Here is a 19668-nt window from a genome sequence, read left to right on the forward strand (position 1 = left end):
AAAAATTAACATTGCGAATGTGATACATGCAAATATCTCTGCAAAAACTATCTCATAGATGTTGTAATTTGCATTGATTTGATTATCAATGAAGTTGACTATGTTTTCTGCTTATTAATAATTTGTATTTCATCATTTGTGAATTCTCTCTTTGTATTATTTTTAAAAAACTTAACTGATATTTTGCAGAACTTAGTTTAAGCATTGAATTTTGCTTATCTCTGCCAAACATAGTGGTCATTTCAATGCTGACTTCTATGTGTTGGTCTTGTCAGCCAGTAGACATTTCAATTCCTCTTGGGCAAAACTCAAGTCCATAATTCTTAGGAACTCTTGATTGCTAAACAGAGTAAAGACAAATTTAAATAAGAAATGTAATTTTGACTGAATGAATCATGAGCAAGACATCTACATACTCATTATTTCTCCATTTGTGTCATTTCCAAATTTGATAAGTATGTGGGCTGTGTCTTATCTAAATTACTAGTATATATAAGAAATATTGCCCAGCACAGAACAGGTTGGTATGAATTGATCCATCCCATATATTTTATCTTCTCCTTAGGTGGTCCAGGAGCTGGGACTTTATAACATGGGATATTATTTGGGCGTGTTCGTGAATTCTTTTGCAGTCTTTCAGGTATGTTTATTTGAAAAGAGATTAATATTTTTACTCTTGCAATCACTTTTGGAATTAATGATTTGAATTGATGAAGTGTTAATATTTTATTAAATGCATTGCTGAAGTGCAGAGTGTTATATAAGTGTAAGTTGAAGTGGAAAGACAATCATCCTTCCAGTTTTAAAAGCAAATGGAAAAATTCACTATTAGAGAAATTAAAGGAATTGTCATTAAACAAATCCTTTTTTCTTTGTATCACGTTCCTTGACTTGTTATGCGTGTGTGTGTGTGTGTGTGTGTGTGTATCTGTCTGTATATGAGAGAGAGAGAAGGAGAGAGAGGAGAGAGAGAATGAGAATGTATTCCCATGTACATATCTAAACACTCAAAAATGAGCAAGAGTGAAAAAAATGACTTTAACATTCTGCATAAAAAAAGGAGCAAAAATGAGGGAGAGTGCTGTGACAATTTAGATAGCATTAACCTTTTAAGAGAAAATTTTAATTATTCTTTCTAGGAATGCGGCCTCTGGGTGTTGACGGATGCCAGCCTTGTGAAGGATTACATTGATGGCGTTTGTAAGTAAAACCTGGTAAAGTGATTTTCAAGTATTTAAGTCTTTCATCTCAGCTGTTGAACCTTATTTATATTGAACATGGATATTGTGATATTTATTTTCGGTCTCTTATCCTAAAATGTTTGGAGTTTAATGTATTTAGGAGTACATCTGGGCATGACATGGAATGTTCAACTGGGCTTCTCTGAAATTAATGCTTTCCATTTGCTCTCTGTAATTCTTTCAGGTGATGACATTTTTGGACATATTGGAAGATCCTGTGTTTCCAATTTGTATTGCAAACTGTGATGTTATTTTGGAATTAGATAAAAGGAGCAATATGTTTTTGAAACATTTTTGTTCTCTAGCTTTTTGATGTCCACCTAGAATGTTCACCACCTATAATAATAAAAGTATAATATGCTAATTAGACCGGACATCCTTCCGGACATCCTTCCAGATAAAGCCAGGGTTGTGAGGGAAGCCTGGGTCCTGGGTGCCTGCCGGCAGCTAGAGGGAAGCCCAAGTCCTGGGTGCCAGAGGGAAGCCAGTGCCGGCAGCTGGGAGAACAAAGACCTACTCTTGCACGAATTTTGTGCATTGGGCCTCTAGTAAAGTATACTGGTGTGCACACACAAACGCACACACACACACACATAAGCATATGCACACACACACAGTCATCATCACATCATTCTGAGTTCTTCCTGGTGGGGTCACATCTAGTTCCCTAGACTGCTACATACAGTTGGTCACTCAGCTAGTAATAAGTGTACTTTTAGGAAGAAACCATAAAATGTTTTGACTGAGGAAATGAGAATACATAATTCTAGAACTTGTTCTGTTTTCTTTCGAGTTATACTAATATCATCTTGAAAGGCTTCAGAACTGTCACAGTTTCTATCCCTAAATTCCTATATCTGTCAGATGTTCTGAGTTTCTCCACACCAAGCTCTTTGGCATTCTTGCTACATACCTGAGCCTCTTTCCTGAAACTAAAAGGAAAATTTTATAGTCTTAAAGATTTTGGGAGTCATTATGACATTAAAGACATATGGAACATTTAGCTCCCGTCATATAATTATTTATCCTAGACAGCCTTCCAAGCAGTCATATCTTTTTTCATTCACTCTTTGTCAGTGTCAGCTTTTACCCATCTTTGTTCATCTTATCAATTCCTGTTGCCCACTGTAATACTCACCTTTGTTAGTAATACTTCCTGTATCCTTTACCTTTTTCTGAGAACCTTCTGCTACCTTTTTATAGTAACAAAAGAAACCTGATACTCTTACTAGTGTATTGTATTGTGAGAAACCTTCTCAAATGAGCAGTTATTTATCTCTCTCTCCTTGGGATCAGGATCAGTAGGTACACAAGGTATTTTTTCAGCTATCTTTTCTTAGTTACTTTAAGACCCACTGTCCAACAATCTTCACTTAAGAGCTCCTTGTTATTTGAAGCTCATAAAGTTTTAATTATAACTCCTTTAATCAAAATTCAGGTCAACAACTTTTCCATTCCCGTTTTCTACCTCGATGCTCTCACAAAAGATTCAAAGTCTTACTCCTGTTGTCATCCTGGGAGATCTGAATGTCCATGTGGTCAATCCATCTAATGTGTCCTGTCCTGTGATCACCATTGTGGAAATAATAGTCACCCAAGGTCATATTATCACCTGAACACGGCTCTACTCCTGCCATTTCAAATGCCTATCCTTCTGCCTTGTATATTCCCTCAATCCCCTAAAAATCTGTTAAATGTCCTAGTTGGTCTTCTTGTTATTCTGAGTTATTGGCTCCTCTGCCTCTGTTTTCCTCCCCTTGCTGGCCTGGACTAGCAGTACATGGTGACTCAATTTGGTAGAACACTTCCCCAGACCCTTCCATGACATTGTCCTCCTTAAAGTCAACTTTGGAACAACTCAACTGTTTGTCTTACCCCTCTGTTTATGCACCCCTCTGATGCCCCACAAATACCTTAAATCCAATATATCACAAACCAAATTTATGATTTGTCGCTTCTTACAACCTCACTGTTCCTTAATATGTTTTGATTGGTTCCTTGAATTGATATGATTTCATATCTCTGTTAATGAAATTGTTATTTACTCAGATGTCCAAATAAAAACCTCAGAACTCAGCCTCTCTTCCCATCAGACGTGGGCGAGCATAGTGGTTAAGAAAGGAATTTCCCACCAAATACTTCTGGCTTTGAGTTCTGACCTTATGACCGAGAAAATCAATGAGGTTCTCTCAGCCTCCGTTTTCTCCCTGAAGTATGGGACTAATAACATCACTTGTATGACAGGGCTTGTTGTGAGGTTAAATTCAATAGCATATAAGTGTTTAACGCTTGTTTGACACTTCTAAGTCTGTAATTACCTATTATATTATCCCTCAAATCCAGTTTGTTCACTCATTATTCAAAAGATAGTGATGATATATTTTTTTTAAATATATTTTATTGATTTTTTACAGAGAGGAAGGGAGAGAGATAGAAAGTTAGAAACATCGATGAGAGAGAAACATCGATCAGCTGCCTCCTGCACAACTCCCACTGGGGATGTGCCCACAACCCAGGTACATGCCCTTGACCGGAATCGAACCTGGGACCTTTCAGTCCTCAGGCCGACGCTCTATCCACTGAGCCAAACCGGTTTCGGCAGTGATGATATTAATTGCATGCTTAACATGTGCAAGGCAGCGGAGCTTCCAACTTGGTCTAGTGGGGCAAAGCAACATATAGGTAGAAGAGTGTGCTGATGGGGGAAGTGCAGGGTGCCTTGGGCACACCCAGAGCTCATCCAATCCTGCGGTGCAAGAGATAGAACAGAATTATTGACATTATCCTCCCTCTCCTCTCTTCGGTTTCAGGCTCCTAGCAGTGCCTCCTTGACCATGGCTGTAGCTTCCTAACTAACAGTTTGCCCGCCTCCATGTTCCCCCAGCTCTAAACCATGGTTTACACTGAGGGTAGAGTTAGCCTATAAAACATGGGTTACAGCATGTTTCTAATTCATTTAAAACCTTCAATAGGTCATCATTGCTTAAAGCAGTGGTCGGCAAACTCATTAGTCAACAGAGCCAAATATCAACAGTACAACGATTGAAATTTCTTTTGAGAGCCAATTTTTTTAAACTTAAACTATATAGGTAGCTACATTGTTATTAACTTAATTAGGGTACTCCTAAGGCTTAGGAAGAGCCACACTCAAGGGGCCAAAGAGCCGCATGTGGCTTGTGAGCCGCTGTTTGCCGACCACTGGCTTAAAGGATTATGTGCAAACCCTTTAGCATGGGGTATTTGATATTTTAAAATATGGACCCAGCCATTCTTTTTCCCCCTCATTGTATGACACTTTTGCCTAGTACTAATTGTCATATTCTGGACATGCCTTTGTACTTAGTTTACTCCCGCTTCCCCCATGGGATACTCTTTATTTGGAGACGGAAGGAAAATGGAATGCCCAAAACAATGTAAAATGGAATTTCCCCCATAGTCATACTTTTTTTCATGATCCAGGTTCTGTGTAAAATCAACTATTCTTGTTTGCTACAGTTTTCTATTTGTCTACCTCCTCCATAGAGTGGAGCTCATTACCTTCATCTTTGTATCCTTGGTACCTATGATAGTATACTTTTTTTACATTTTATTTTGAAAGAATTTTAGACTTATAGATGAGTTGCAAAAATAGAGATAGGTGATCCAGAGTCTGTATGGCAATATGGTTTTTAAAATTAGAATAAAGTTAGTGGCATCTTATGGCCAGTGTAGGCAATGGTGATCAGCATTAGAGAGCTAAAAAGAGGAGAATAGCAAGAAAGGAGGTAGCTTTAAAAATGTGATTTAGCTGAATCTTTAGCAACGGAACTGTAAGTAGTTTTTGGGATATTGGCCATAGGGGCAGGAAAGGTTTTTTTTAATTTTTATTTCTGTCTTGGCTGTAACTGGCCACTTGGTCTTGGGTAAGTCATTTAATTTCTCATATTGCTCATCTGCAAAATGAGAGGATTGGACAAGATAAACTCTAAAGTACCATTCAGCTGAAAGGTGCTGTGATTCTGTGGATTGTTTATAATCATTGTCTAGAAGAGTGACAATTTTCCTAATAGTTGCCAATGTTTATTTTTAGATGACAGTCTATCACTTGATGTGGAGTACATGGAGGAAAATGATGGAAACTTTGGAGATTCCTATGACTTTTCTTCAGTTGAGAATCCACATGTCAGAAAACATTTTCCAGAGACTTGGATTTGGCTAGACATCAACATGGGGTAAAAAAGTTGTTTGTCCATATATATTTTGTTTAGTGTTAGTTTTAAAGAAGTCTTGCCCTCTTTTTGTTGTTTAAGTACAAACATAGTGTGATTAAGAACTAAATAGACCAAGAGGTTTTTATTTCAAAGTGATGTTGACTGCATCTAAATATAGTATTTAGTAAAGCCACATGTGAATTGTGGCAGTCATCACTAATGAAGGGTGCTTTTTAACTTCTTTGAAGTCTTTTGGTTCATTATAAAAAAATTGCTGAGTATATTTGTTGCCTTGGGGTGGGGAGCACTCATGGTTACTCCCTCTACTTTGTGGCTCCTCATAATACAGTCCCCTGAGCCACAGGGAAAGGGGTGTGGGTGGTGTAAGGAATTCACTTAGGTGACAAACCCTGTGCTACCTGTCTGATGACCGAGCAGGTAAATCATGAAATCTATACGTATTTTATAGTTTCCTATTTACGGAAACTTGAAATAAGACACAAGTCAAACCTAAAAAATACCCAGCAAATAGTAGCATTGATTGGGATATAGAGAGAAACTTTTATGCAAATTGAAAGATGAAATTAAAGTTATTTGAAAAAATATATTTATTATATATACAAAATTCATGAAAATAATGTTCATCCTTAAGATATAAACACTGTAGCAAGCTTTTATTTAACTATGGATCAGTATGATCTTATTATGGCCTATTCCTTGTTGTTTTATGTATAAGTCTTAAAAAATTTTAGATATGTAAATGTTTTGGAAAATTAATATTCTTCCAAAAATGGTTTTAGGTTATGTTGACTTATTTTGAAATGTATCAGTTCTTGGTTTTGTAATTTTTATATTTATCTTGACTTCAGTTCCAGGATTTACCAAGAATTTGAAGTTACTGTACCTGATTCTATCACTTCTTGGATAGCTACTGGTTTTGTGGTCTCTGAGGAGTTGGGTTTTGGACTAACAACTACTCCAGCGGAGGTAGCATATTAAAGTGCTGCTTATAAATGCTACCATGTCATGAAGTGAAGAAAGTGTCAACTCCTCAATAGATTAAAAAAAGATTGCTTTTGATGTTGATCACGGTTTAGAGATTCCTAGGTGTTTTTTTTGTTTTGTTTGTGTGTGTGTGTGTGTGTGTGTGTGTGTGTGTGTGTGTGTGTGTTTCATCTGTTTTATATTTTAGAATGTGAGTTGTATTAAGCTACTAAATGTGCTGGGCCCATATTAAGATTTGGACAGAAAGTTTATTATTTACCAGATTCAACCACTTCCAAAGGTCAGAAGACAGGGAATATTTCTGTGTGTCTCTCTTTCAAGGACAAACAGAACTTCTCAAAATGTCCCCAAGCAGACATTCCTTCACATCTCCTGGGTTTAATTGCATCACATGTCACTTCCTAAATCAGTCACTGGTAAGAGGAATATAATAACTATCCTTGGTCATACCTGAAGCCCCTTTATATAACAGATATTTTGTTTTGTCTCTCTACCAAAAAAAATGAAATTCATAGAATATATACAATACCTACATATTCAATTAAAAATCAATATGATACACTAAGTGAAATATTAAGCAGAAATAAAAGGATGGTAATGTATAATAAAATAATACATATTTCAGGATATATATGAGCAGGCATAGCTGCATTTGAAGACATCATAACATATTTAAATATTTACACCATGCACAGAGATGCAGTTGACATACTTGTATTGTTTTAGCTGTCTGTGGTGATATAAATTTCTGAAACCGTGAACAACTTTTAGTAACATTACAAACAAAGTCTTCTTTTGATTTCCAAAATAGTTGTATTCATGAGAAATTCAGTGTGTGTTGAAAAATGCTTTGGGTTTACATTATATTATGTTGGAATTACGTTGTAAGTTCCGGTTCTTATAAGCAGGTACTTTGTCTACCTGGATGCCTGAAAAGACATTTAAGACTCATGAGGGATATGGGACAATTTTTCGTTGTCTGGGACTCCTGAGTCTTACAGACCTTCACCCGCTAAGTGCCAATAGTTCCTTCAAATGTTTTGGCAACCTAAGACACTTCCACAGATGCCCAAATAAACCGCCAGAGGGAATTCGTGATGCCAGTGGGAACCATTGGCTTAAAGGAATTGAGGTTTATCATTAGAGGTAGGGAAGGTTCAGTTTCTCCTGCAGGACTTGGCCAACAGTATCGGAGTTGAGGCACCAACAAGGAAGTACAGGTGTCTGCATATGTAGGCTAAAAGTAGTAAGCAGACCATTATTTAGACTTTGCACATGAGTCTGAAATAGTCTTTGATTTGGTGGGTGGCTTTTAAAGCAGAATGGTGGAGTCAGTATAACATAGTAGCAGACTTTGACGTCACACACGCTGGGATTCAGTTCTGGCTCCTTCACCTACTGGCAATGTGATCTTATACTAGTTACAGGGTCTCTGAGCTTCCTATTTAATCTCTGTGAAATATGAGGATAACACTGCCTCTTAAGGTTGTAATGATTAAATGAATTAATTTGGGTAAAGTACCTGGTTCCTAGTGGCCCTTAATAAAGTCTAGTGTTAACTAACATAAATATTCATTTGTGATGAGTTGCCATTTGCTGTATGTTGATAGGCAAGTGGACATTTCTATGTGAAGTTAAGCTTCATAGATTTTGTGAGATTTGCTTTTAATTCAATAAAACATGAAACATTTTGATTTGAACAAAATATGTATTCATTGTGTTTTTTCCAGCTAGAAGTCTTTCAGCCATTTTTCATTTCTCCGAATCTTCCCAACTCTGTGATCAGAGGTGAAGAATTTGCTTTGGAAATAACCATATTCAATTACTTGAAAGTTGACACTGAGGTAATGTATGAAAGATTTTGTTCACCACTTATACTACAGGAAGAAATGGAGAGAACATGCAGGGCCTGGTTTGGCTAGTGTTTAGGCTCTGGGTATCTAACCCTCTTATACATTCTGGAGGAATGAGCATAAACATCCTTGGGCAGCGATTTCTTCTGCTTATTAACATCTAGGGATATTATTCACATTTACAAGCACTCTCTCTCTCCTCTGTCCTTTCCAGCACATTTTCCCCAGTTTAGCCACATAACTTCCCTATTGTTTCTGGGGCAGGTCTTCCTCTTTCCTGCCGTTTGCAGTTTTTTCCTAGTCTGACTCACATCTAGAATGTGTTGCCGCTCGTTACTGCCATTCTTTGCCCAGTGTGGTTGGCAAGAATTTATTCCATTCAAGACCTGGCTTGAAACTAAGATGCCTTTCCTCACCATTCTGTTCCGTGTGTTGTCCTCACATTTAGACAGGGCGTCTGTTTCCAAGGCTTGGTGTTTTGAGCCATGTGCCTTGTGTCTCCTCAGCGAGTCAGTTCCCTGGAAGGCAGGATTAGGCTCACTGTTTGTGTTGTGTCCATAGGAATGTTAACCAAATGATTGGTTGTTTCCCCCCACCCAGAGTAAGTGGGGATATGTAATTAACCTTATTAGCTGTACTTCATGAAAATGCTGTCATCGCTTTAAGCACTATGTCCATAGAGTAAATTGTTTCTTATTTTATTAATTTTGAAAATATATTTTTATTGATATCAGAGAGGAAAGGAGAGGGAGAGAGAGATAGAAACATCAATGATGAGAACCATTGATTGGCTGCCTCATACAAGCCCCACACTGGGGATTGAGCCCGCAACCTGGGCATGTGCCCTGACCAGGAAGCGAACTGTGACCTCCTGGTTCTTAGGTTGACGCTCAACCACTGAGCCATGCTGGCCAGGCAAATTGTTTCTTATTATAAAAATTTAGTTTTTCATCTAATCAGCATGGACTCCTAAGCTCTGGAGTCCAAGGCCGGGATTCAGCATCCCACTCTACCACTTACCAGCAAATAACTTAGTTGTAGTCTCATCTGTGAAATGGGAATAACAATTACTGTCTTTACAGAAAATATTTTGAGAAAATAAATGGGAAAACAAGTCATAATATGCAAGGTCTAGAGAAATGCTCGTTTTGGTGGGACTGCAACTTTGGCGTACGTTACAAAGTTGACCACCAGTATATACATCGAGCTAATGTCAGAGCCAGACTTCCCTTGGACTGATTTTAGCAGAGACTCTCAATGAATGTCACAACATTTCATCCTTTGGTCTCAGGTTTTTCTAGTAAGACCAGTGTCCCAGAATGATGGTTAAACCAGGCTGGTGGCAATACCATGATACGAATAACCTTTCTGGGCACCTCCTTATCACTCAGAGGCATCAGGTAACAAGAGATATTCATGTTCTGAAGAACGCCTTTCCCCACATGTATTGAAGTAGATGGGAAAGCATAAGAAAGCAATGAAGTTTTCCATGGTACCCTTTCATCCTCTTCTTGACTGAATCTATCTCATCTTTCTCTAGTCTTGGGCCTCACAGATTAATAGGACTTAAAATAGTAATAATGCTAACACTTTACAGAGGAGCATTTATTATACAAAATCTTTGATAATATTTTTTTCTTCCAGGTTAAGGTGATCATTGAGGAAAGTGACAAATTTGAAATTCTAATGGCTTCCAATGAAGTCAATGACACAGGGCACATCCAGAGCATTCTGGTCCCTAGTGAGGATGGGATGACTGTTATTTTCCCAGTCAAACCAACACATCTGGGGGAAATTTATATCACAATCAAAGCTATTTCACCTGCTGCTTCTGATGCTGTCACCCAGAGGATTTTAGTGAAGGTAAGTGGTTGGAGTTTCAAATAAATGAAAGGGAAATACGTAGTTGAAAAGGAAACAGGAGATGGTTTTTCTTGTTTAGATTTGTTGGCAAGACCTGCAAGCTCACCTCCTCTATCCTTCTGGTAATGTCTAATGATTTTTTCCCATCTATAGGTAAAAATATATTATACTTTGGAAGTACTTGCCAGTTTCCTCTTTAAATTTATATTATATTATTATATTATACTATATTATATTAATTTATTATTTTATTTTATTTTTTGTTAATCTTCACCAGAGGATATTTTTTCATTGATTTTTAGAGACAGTGGAAGGGGAGGGGGAGATACAGAGGGAGAGAAACATCAGTGAGAGAGAGACACATTGATGGGTTGCCTCCCACACGCATCCCTGCCAGGGCTTGGGATCGAGCCTGCAACCGAGGTATATACCCTTGAAGGAATCAAACCTGCCACCCTTCTGTCCACATGCCAACATCCTATCCATTGAGCCAAATTGGCTAGGGGTCCTCTTTAATTTAGAGTATGAATGCCCTGGCCAGTGTGGCTCAGTTGGTTAGAGTGTTGTCCAGTTCACCAAGGGGTCTTGGGTTTAGGCAAAACATTTCATGGGATGGTAATGGAAATGACAAAGCAGAAAATGAAAAGGTGATAAGAAAACCTCTCTGAGGCAGGTTCTATTATTACCCAAGAGAGAAATTAAATGCTTATCCAAAGTCTCACTTGACAGAGCTGGCATTTGAGCCCAGGGCTGCCTCACCTCAGAGCACAAGTGCTTATCCACTCTGCTGAGTCAGGGCACATACCCAGGTTTCGGTTTTGATTCCTGGTCCAAGCATATGTCTCCCTCACATCAATGTTTCTCTTTCACTCATCAATGTTTCTCTCTCACATTGATGTTTCTCTCTCTCTCTCCCTCCCTCCCTCCAATCAATGAAAAACATTTCCTTGGGTAAGGATTAAAATAAATAAAAGATAAACTTATAGTATGACTATAAAGCAAGTCTCTTTTGCAGTCAATTACATTTACAAATTGTGTTACAATGGGATCCTGTTAAATCATGCTAAGTGAACATGTAGATTTTGAATTTTGAAATTCCTCAGCACAAGTAGAAGAGATTTTATAGATTTTTTTTTAGAGAACATATAATGCACAAAAACACAGCTCAGCATAGTGGATAAGCACTTGTACTCTGAGGTGAGGCAGCCCTGGGCTCAAATCCCAGCTCTGTCAAGTATGACTTTGGATAAGGTATTTCTCTCTTGGGTAATAATAGAACCTACCTCAGAGAGGTTTTCTTATCACCTTTTCATTTTCTGCATTGTCATTTCCATTGCCATTCCATGAAATGTTTTGCCTAAACTAGAAAATGAACACTTATTAACAGATTTGAAGCAAGAATCAAGAAATGGTAGGCATTAACGGTACACACACTGTAGACACAACAGGGCAAATGTTTGTCTTATGATTTGCATACAGTTCTTGGTAAACTGAGGAGTAGGGACCACATTAATTATATTGCTTTTGTTTCGACAGGCAGAAGGAATAGAAAAATTATATTCACAATCCGTCTTGTTTGACTTGAACAGGAGGCTGAAAACTACACAGAAAGTATTGAGTTTCTCCTTTCCTCCCAATACAGTGAATGGCAGTGAAAGAGTTCAGATCACTGTGGTTGGTAAGAACAGAATGTATCATCATCACCACTGGTTTATTTGTACATGATAACATATGTTTTCATCTCTTTGTAGATATACCACATTTTCGTGTTTAGTCAAAATGCAAAGAGGTTGCAAAAAGTTTTCAGTTGGTACCAAATAGAAAGGCGAGCAAGATTACAATAGAAAGGCCGACTAGCAAGCTCTGTGTCCCAGACCAGTTCTTCTCAGTGTTCAATGTGCAGAGGAATCACCTGGGGGTTCTCGCTTAAAGGCAGATTCTGGCTTAGTGGGCTGGGGCTGGACCTGGGATTCCACATTTCTGACAAGCTCCCAGCTGATGCTGATACAGCTGGTGTGCAGATAACTTTTGAGCAGTACGTCCCCGTTATAATGTGGCTGCAGGGGGAGGCTATTTCTACGAACAGAACTTCTGGCTTCTGTGGCTCCCAAGTCCCGACAAATAGCAGAATCTTCTATGGCGCTTTGTAAAAACACAAATCTCTGGGCTCTACTCCCAACCTCCTCAGTCAGAATCTCTTGGGCTAAGGCTAGGGTAGGTATATTCTGATCACCAGAGCTTGAGGGCTACTGCTTAGGGGAGCTGTCTGTGCAGGACACAAGCCACCTTTATAGTAAGAAGCTACCCACTGACTGTAGGCATCCTCTCCTCATCTCCCGCTGGTGCCCGAAAAGTACTTTTGTACTGACTGTTAAGCAGATCTTCCACACAAACACTTTGTTTATATAGTTGTGCTTTCTAACAAGTTGAAGGAAATGTTTAGATTAATGACATCGAAATGGTTCGGTTTTCAAGGTGTTAGGACCTTAGGCACTTTCTCAGAGGTTCTTTTACATCTCATCTGCAGGTGTAATGCTTTTTTTTTTATAACCCCAAGAAACCAGTTCCTTTATAGAGGACTTTCTTTGGAGCTTTAGATATAAATCTTTTTTTAAAAAATATTTTTATTGATTTCAGAGAGGAAGAGAGAGGGAGAGAGAGATAGAAATATCAATGATGAGAGAGAACCATTGATCGGCTGCCTCCTGCATACCCCCTACTGGGGATTGAGCCCGCAACCCAGGCTTATGCCCTTGACTGGAATTGAACCTGGGACCCTTCAGTCACCAGGCTGACACTCTATCCACTGAGCCAAACTGGCAAGGGCAGATATAACTCTTTAAAAAGAATTAAATAAACTCTTTGTCTAGGGGAATAAGTTCTGCATAGGCATCACCTGCAGTGTGGGGATGCTGGGAGGATGCAGTCCACATATGCACACAAAGAGAAGAGCCTTGAATTTTATTTATTTTATCTATTTTTATTTTTAAAATATATTTGCATTGATTCCAGAGAGGAAGGGAGAAGGAGAGAGAGATAGAAACATCAATGATGGCAGAGAATCATTGATTGGCTGCCTCCTGCATGTGCCCTTGACCAAGAATCAAACTTGGGACCCTTCTGTCCACAGGCAGATGCTCTATCCACTGAGCCAAACCAGCTAGGGCAAGAGCCTTGAATTTTAAATGTATATCATCACCCCTTACATTGAAATGAATCTATCTAGGGTCATTGAAGTGCTCTGAAGTTTACTTTTTAAGCTTGAGGTAAAGAATGGTCTTTCAAGTTTTATTTTATTTATTTATTTTTAAAATATATTTTATTGATTTTTTACAGAGAGGAAGGGAGGGGGATAGAGAGTTAGAAACATCGATGAGAGAGAAACATCGATCAGCTGACCCCTGAACACCCCCTACTGGGGATGTGCCCGCAACCAAGGTACATGCCCTTGACTGGAATCAAACCTGGGACCCTCCAGTCTGCAGGCCAATGCTCTATCCACTGAGCAAAACTGGTCAGGGCTCAAGTTTTATTTTTATATGGTTTTTATTTTAAAAAGACTTTGGTAGCCCAGAATGTTTGAATATCAGCTTGCTCTTTGAATTTTGAGAGTCTAAGTTTATGTTCACTATGAATATTAGAAACAGAACCTGCAGTGGTAATAATATAACCTTTATTTAGATATTTGAGTTAACATATGAAGTTTGACATCATATGGTAGTGTGACTGCAGCCTACTCGTATGAAAGAGTTCTTCCTCTCTTTTAGGATTCATTTTTTAAAAGGATCGGGTTTTCACTAAGTATTTGGACTTGAAATGGTATAAGTTTCTAAACTTCACAGAAGAATATTCTTCTCCATATAGCTCATCCTCAGTGGGGGCAGAATTAGAACTCAACCTCTATATTTCTGAATTTCTACTTATTTTCCTGAGTCATGGTGCTAGAATGTGGGTAGAGAAGTCTTTTAATTACATTTTGTTTAATTTTCTATAACTATCTTTGAATAGTAGTTCTAACCTTCTTGATCCTGAAAGTCATGGAAATGCTTCTATTTGTTAGTTCCACTTTGTTGTTACTTAAATAAAGCACATTGAAAAATACTACAATTTCTATGTTTTAAAAAATTATTTCTCTAGTATTTGTAGTGTATTAGTAAGAAATCAGAATGAAGTTCTATTTATGTAAAGAATATTAATTTAAAAAAATCATTTCTTTCCTATAGAAGAATGATGGTTTGCTATGGTTAATTCTTTTTTTTTAAAATATATTTTATTGATTTTTTACAGAGAGGAAGGGAGAGGGATAGAGAGTTAGAAACATCAATGAGAGAGAAACATCAACCAGCTGCCTCCTGCACATCTCCCACTGGGGATGTGCCCGCAACCCAGGCACATGCCCTTGACTGGAATCGAACCTGGGACCCTTCAGTCCACAGGCCGACGCTCTATCCACTGAGCCAAACCGGTTTCGGCTATGGTTAATTCTTGACATTTTTGTTCAACAGTTATTTTTAAACTTATTTTGTTGCCTAATGTATGCCTATATCTTTAGCTGAGATAAAGGTGTCCTAATCTGTCATGTAATCTGCAAGTTCAGTATCACTGTATTATCACGTATTTGAGCAGTCATCCTAAACACTTGATGCAAATTTCCTACTCTGTTCTGAGCACTGGATGTGGACGTCTGTTCGCCGCCAACAGGTGCAGGTACGGAGTATTTGCTGAATGTGTTTCCATCTTGTGCTTTCAGGAGATATTCTTGGCTCTTCCATCAGTGGCTTAGCCTCATTGATTCAGATGCCTTATGGCTGTGGTGAACAGAACATGATAAATTTTGCTCCAAATATTTATGTTTTGGATTACCTGACTAAAAAGAAACAACTGACAGAGAGTTTAAAAGAAAAAGCCCTTTCATTTATGAGACAAGGTAAGCATTTCATTTTATTTTTAAGTCTTTATTGTTGAAAGTATTACATATGTCCCCTTTCAAGGTAAGCATTTTCGAAACATACTTTTATTTTATTTATTTATTTATTTAAAAATATATCTTTATTGATTTCAGAGAGAAAGGGAGAGGGAAAGAGAGATAGAAACATCAATGGTGAGAGAGAATCATTGATTGGCTGCCTCCTGCATGTCCCCTACCAGGGATCAAGCCTGCAACCCAGGCATGTGCCTTTGACTGGAATCGAACCTGAGACCCTTCGGTCCGCAGGCTGACGCACTATCCACTGAGCCAAACGAGCTAGGGCCATACTTTTATTTTTATTATTTTTTTAAGGCAGAGTTCACTCTAGACCATTTTTCAAAACAGACAGATTGTGTCTTTGCTATGTGATCGTGGGACTAGATCAGTGATGGCGAACCTTTTGAGCTCGGCGTGTCGGCATTTTGAAAAACCCTAACTTAACTCTGGTGTCGTGTCACATATAGAAATTTTTTGATATTTGCAACCATAGTAAAACAAAGACTTATCTTTTTGATATTTATTTTATATATTTAAATGCCATTTAACAAAGAAAAATCAACCAAAAAAAATGAGTTCGCGTGTCACCTCTGACACGCGTGTCATAGGTTCGCCATCACTGGACTAGATGGTGCTGAAATGTGCTGGGAGTGCGAGTCTTCAGCTCATTGTTTTTCTGATTGCTGCTCAGGTGTTTGTTAAGGGTTTGGTTTTGGGAGGGGTTTGTATTTTAATAAGGGACATGAAATTTAAAGCTGCGTAAAGGAATGAGTGTTCACTTATTCATTAAACATTTAGTCCTTTCTAGTGCTGGGGACAGAGGAAGTCATGGCCTTTCCGCTCATGGAATTCCCTGTTCAGTGAAGAGTCTGACATACACACAGGTGGTGTCCCAGGTGGGGACCTTCTCAGGGCAAGTAAAATGTCGAGCAGATGGTGAGGAGAGAAATGTTTGTCCGGGGAGGCCCTGCTTGACCCTCAGCAAAGGGCACACCAGTAGTGACTCTACCCTGACTCCTTGAGAGGCTTATACTGTTTGTAGACACCAGATACTTTGTGTCTGGCACTTGCTAATACCAACCGTGACCATTAGTTGAGTGCTTATTATGTGGCAGGCAGTGTTCTAAACACTTTACATCTAATATCTCAGTTAATGCTCATAATTAGTAGTATCCTCCTGTTTTTACAGATGAGGAAACTGAGGCACAGAAAAGCTAACTTGCCCAGGGTCCTATAGCAAGTGAGTGGCAGAGCTGGGATTTGAACTCCAAGTGCTTTCCGTGGTATAATAGTGTGTGTGCCAGGCTAAAAACAAAGGAGATCTTATGCACATTGCAATAATGGTTGTATTTAAGAAGACGAGTAAAATATATTTGAGATGGTCATAATTTAACCTTGAGAAAACAAGATTCCGACTTGTATTCAAAATTTAATTTGTTGGTTCTGAGAGGAAAGTATGTGGGAACTAGACTGTCGTGAAGACGACATGATATATTGTAGCAGCAGTCAGTTGCATCTAGCTAGGGAGTTAGGGTCTAAAGTCCGCAAGTAAATCTGGTCCATTCTCCCTCTAAAAACAGATGGGAGCTTCTTCTCCTCTGTCCATCCCATGGCTAGTTCTCCCATTCATATGCCACCATGGACCACTCCAGGGGCTCATAGATTCTCTGCTTCCGTGCTCACCGTCTCCACATATTATAAAAGGGACCTTTTGAAATTGTCAAAATCATGTCACTGACTTGCTTAAAATTCTCCAGTGGGTTCCTGGCCTCATCCTACAAGGCCCCGACTGAACGGCCTGGCCTCCACCTTCCACCTTGTCTGATGCTGCGCCGTCTGGCTCCCCGCCTGGAGCTTCAGAGCCTTCAAACTTGTTCTCCTTCTGGGAGGCCCTTCCCCCCGATCCTCCTGTGGCCGGCTGCTTCTCCTCACTCATGTAGTGTTTTCCTCCTCGTGGCCTATCCTGACCATTTATTAATTCTCACTTACATTATCCCATTTCATTTTATTCACTGCATAACATTAGTTCAAATTGTCTTGCTTATTTTAAAACATATTTTAAATACATTTTTATTGATTTCAGAGAAGAAGGAAGAGGGAGAGAGAGATAAACATCAATGATGAGAATCATTGCTCGGCTGCCGCCTGCATGCCCCCTACTGGAGATCGAGCCTGCAAACCGGGCATGTGCCCTGACCGTGACCTCCTGGTTCATGCGTCAATGCTCAGCCACTGAGCTACGTCGGCTGGCTTTATTTATTTTTATTTTTAATATATTTTTATTGTTGATAGTATTGCAGATATCTCCCATTCCCCCCTTTTTATTTTTAGTTTTTATTCTTTTTATGTCCCAAAGTACCAGGGTTTGAAAGGGACATGGGCGGACCCTCCAAACACGGGGAAATGCTTTCGCAGTTCCTCTCCCTGCAATTTTTATCCTTTTTATAATCCAGTTGTCTCCTGCACTAGAAGGTAAGCTCCCTGGCAGTGGGGACCATTGTAGCCCTATCTTGGCACTTCAATAAATGCAGGACGGATGAACACATTACTATCAATATTGACTTTTTTGGGCCTTAGGTTCACCATCCTAATGTGGGGACTGGATCTAGAAGATCTCTCAAGTTCTCCCACAATGCAGTAGTTATTTGTCAACACTGCAGGCAGGTTCCCGTCAGCTAGGAATCGGGGCCAGTGGTTTCAGTGTTTCGCCTTTTGAGCTGGTGAAGTGGCTGATGGAAGGCGGTACAGGGGAGCGCCCCTACATGCACCATTTCACACGCTGAACTGAATCACATTTCAAAGTGGAGGACAGAAACTTCTTGGTATAATGATTTTCATTATGAAATCAGCGTCTCATTTCAGAGACTCTGTTTTTTCTTTTGCCATCACATTTGCCAAAGTTCTTTAAATATACCGTTCTTGTTTTTATTTTTTACGAAATTAAAGTGGCTTTGGCGTGAGTCATGATTATATTATTTAAATGTCATTTATGAACAGCGCATTGTTTTACTTAAATCATGCTTGGCCCAAGAGCCCTGTAACCTGACCCATTGTTTTTTATCCAAAACAACCGCTACATCATTGAATGAAGTGTCTTTTGCTGTCAAAAGAAAAATAGAACCGTAAAATGAAAGCTGTTTTTGATAAGGACCTGAATCTGTTAATTAGAGATTGAAGACACTTGTTTTCCTCAAATATTTAAATCCTGGTGCCTGCAGCTCGATTTTCAAGTGAGACTCAGACTGGGCTTAGTTGAAAACACATTATGTTTTCTCTGTTGAAATAAAAACAGGGGAAAAGTAGGTTTCAGAAGTCTGATGCTGCAATTGGTCATCACAAGAATGGCCAGGGGCAGTGGTGGAGATGTTACTGAAAAACCTGGTGAAGTTCTCATCTTCCATTTCATGTCGCAGAGAGGAAGGGAGTGGATAATGACTACTTATCTTTTAGTACAGAGGATATTTTCACCAGCTTTTTTTTTTTAAAAAAAACCACAGGAAGTGATTGATATAGTCACAGGGAGCTGATTTTACCCCTTTTATTTTTTGTATGCAATTTTGACACTTGAGGTAAACCACATTAAATTATGGTTAGAACGTTGCTTTTCTGTGTGTTTCTATGCACAGTGCTTTCATATTTATCATGAAAAATTGTAAATATTTTACATTTGTGGCTATTTCAAAGAAAAGTCATGGCCCAATACGTATCTTTTCTGGCTCTTAATAAGGAACAGTTCATGTGGACCTCTGGACTTCTTCTGTATTTTAATTGTCAGAGTGTCTGGTAATTCTGGTTATACGGTATTATTACTTTCTAACTCAAGAACTAGTCATGAAACTATGAACTTAAAGGCTGTACTCTTATTTCCTCATAAACTTTTGGAGAACACCATGCTTTTGCCATTCTCACCTATCATGATGAAACGTCTCCAGCTTAGGTGACTACACCAAACATTGAATCATATTGATAGACATTACAGCTGAGCCAACAATGTCATTACTGCATCTGGGCTGGGCGATTTGGAGGACGAGGAGCCGAGGGCTCTTGAAGGATGCACAGATGGTTTAGGAAGAGGAAGGACACATCACAGGAGACTCCCACCAGAAGAGCCATGTGAGCTCCTCTCTTTAGGTCCTGATTCTCTGCTTTATTTTACCATTGGGAGCAGGGCTGGTGATTTAGCTTTTCTGTTTTATCTAAACCAGCTCCAGAAATGCACTCCCCAACAGGAGATTGTCCGCCAGTCTTCACCCCCTCCCCGCTCCTCTGGGCTGGCTGCCCCTGGTGGAAGAATGGTGCTAGTTGTTGATATTAATGGGGACTGCTGGAGGTCAGCCACCTGAGGGGTAATTTCCATAAGCACTGATCTCATCTCCATGAGCTCATCTCTCTGACTGGTTTTACAATAACTCAGACTTGGAACTGCCCTTGTTGATGTGATTTGGGGCTTGGAGTCACATGGTCTTCTTCTCCACGTGGGTCCTTCCTTTCACAGGAGCAGCTCCTGTAGTGATGGAGGGCCCTGTACCTTTCCTTTTCTTTGTCCTCTT

At 39.1% G+C, this 19668-nt stretch overlaps 1 protein-coding gene across 1 annotated transcript in view; it reads left to right on the top strand.

Moving 5' to 3' along the window:
* CD109 (CD109 molecule) overlaps nucleotides 1-19668 on the top strand; it is a 122314-nt gene that overhangs the window by 82492 nt on the left and 20154 nt on the right. Inside the window, exons 16-23 of the mRNA XM_081094514.1 lie at nucleotides 566-640; nucleotides 1140-1200; nucleotides 5311-5452; nucleotides 6301-6418; nucleotides 8167-8280; nucleotides 9934-10152; nucleotides 11689-11830; nucleotides 14903-15079. Coding sequence (XP_080950640.1) covers nucleotides 566-640; nucleotides 1140-1200; nucleotides 5311-5452; nucleotides 6301-6418; nucleotides 8167-8280; nucleotides 9934-10152; nucleotides 11689-11830; nucleotides 14903-15079 — 1048 coding nt within the window. The remainder of the gene's footprint in view (nucleotides 1-565; nucleotides 641-1139; nucleotides 1201-5310; nucleotides 5453-6300; nucleotides 6419-8166; nucleotides 8281-9933; nucleotides 10153-11688; nucleotides 11831-14902; nucleotides 15080-19668) is intronic.

This window comes from Myotis nattereri (genome assembly GCF_964212035.1).
Source record: "Myotis nattereri genome assembly, chromosome: 6".
NCBI lineage: Eukaryota > Metazoa > Chordata > Mammalia > Chiroptera > Vespertilionidae > Myotis > Myotis nattereri.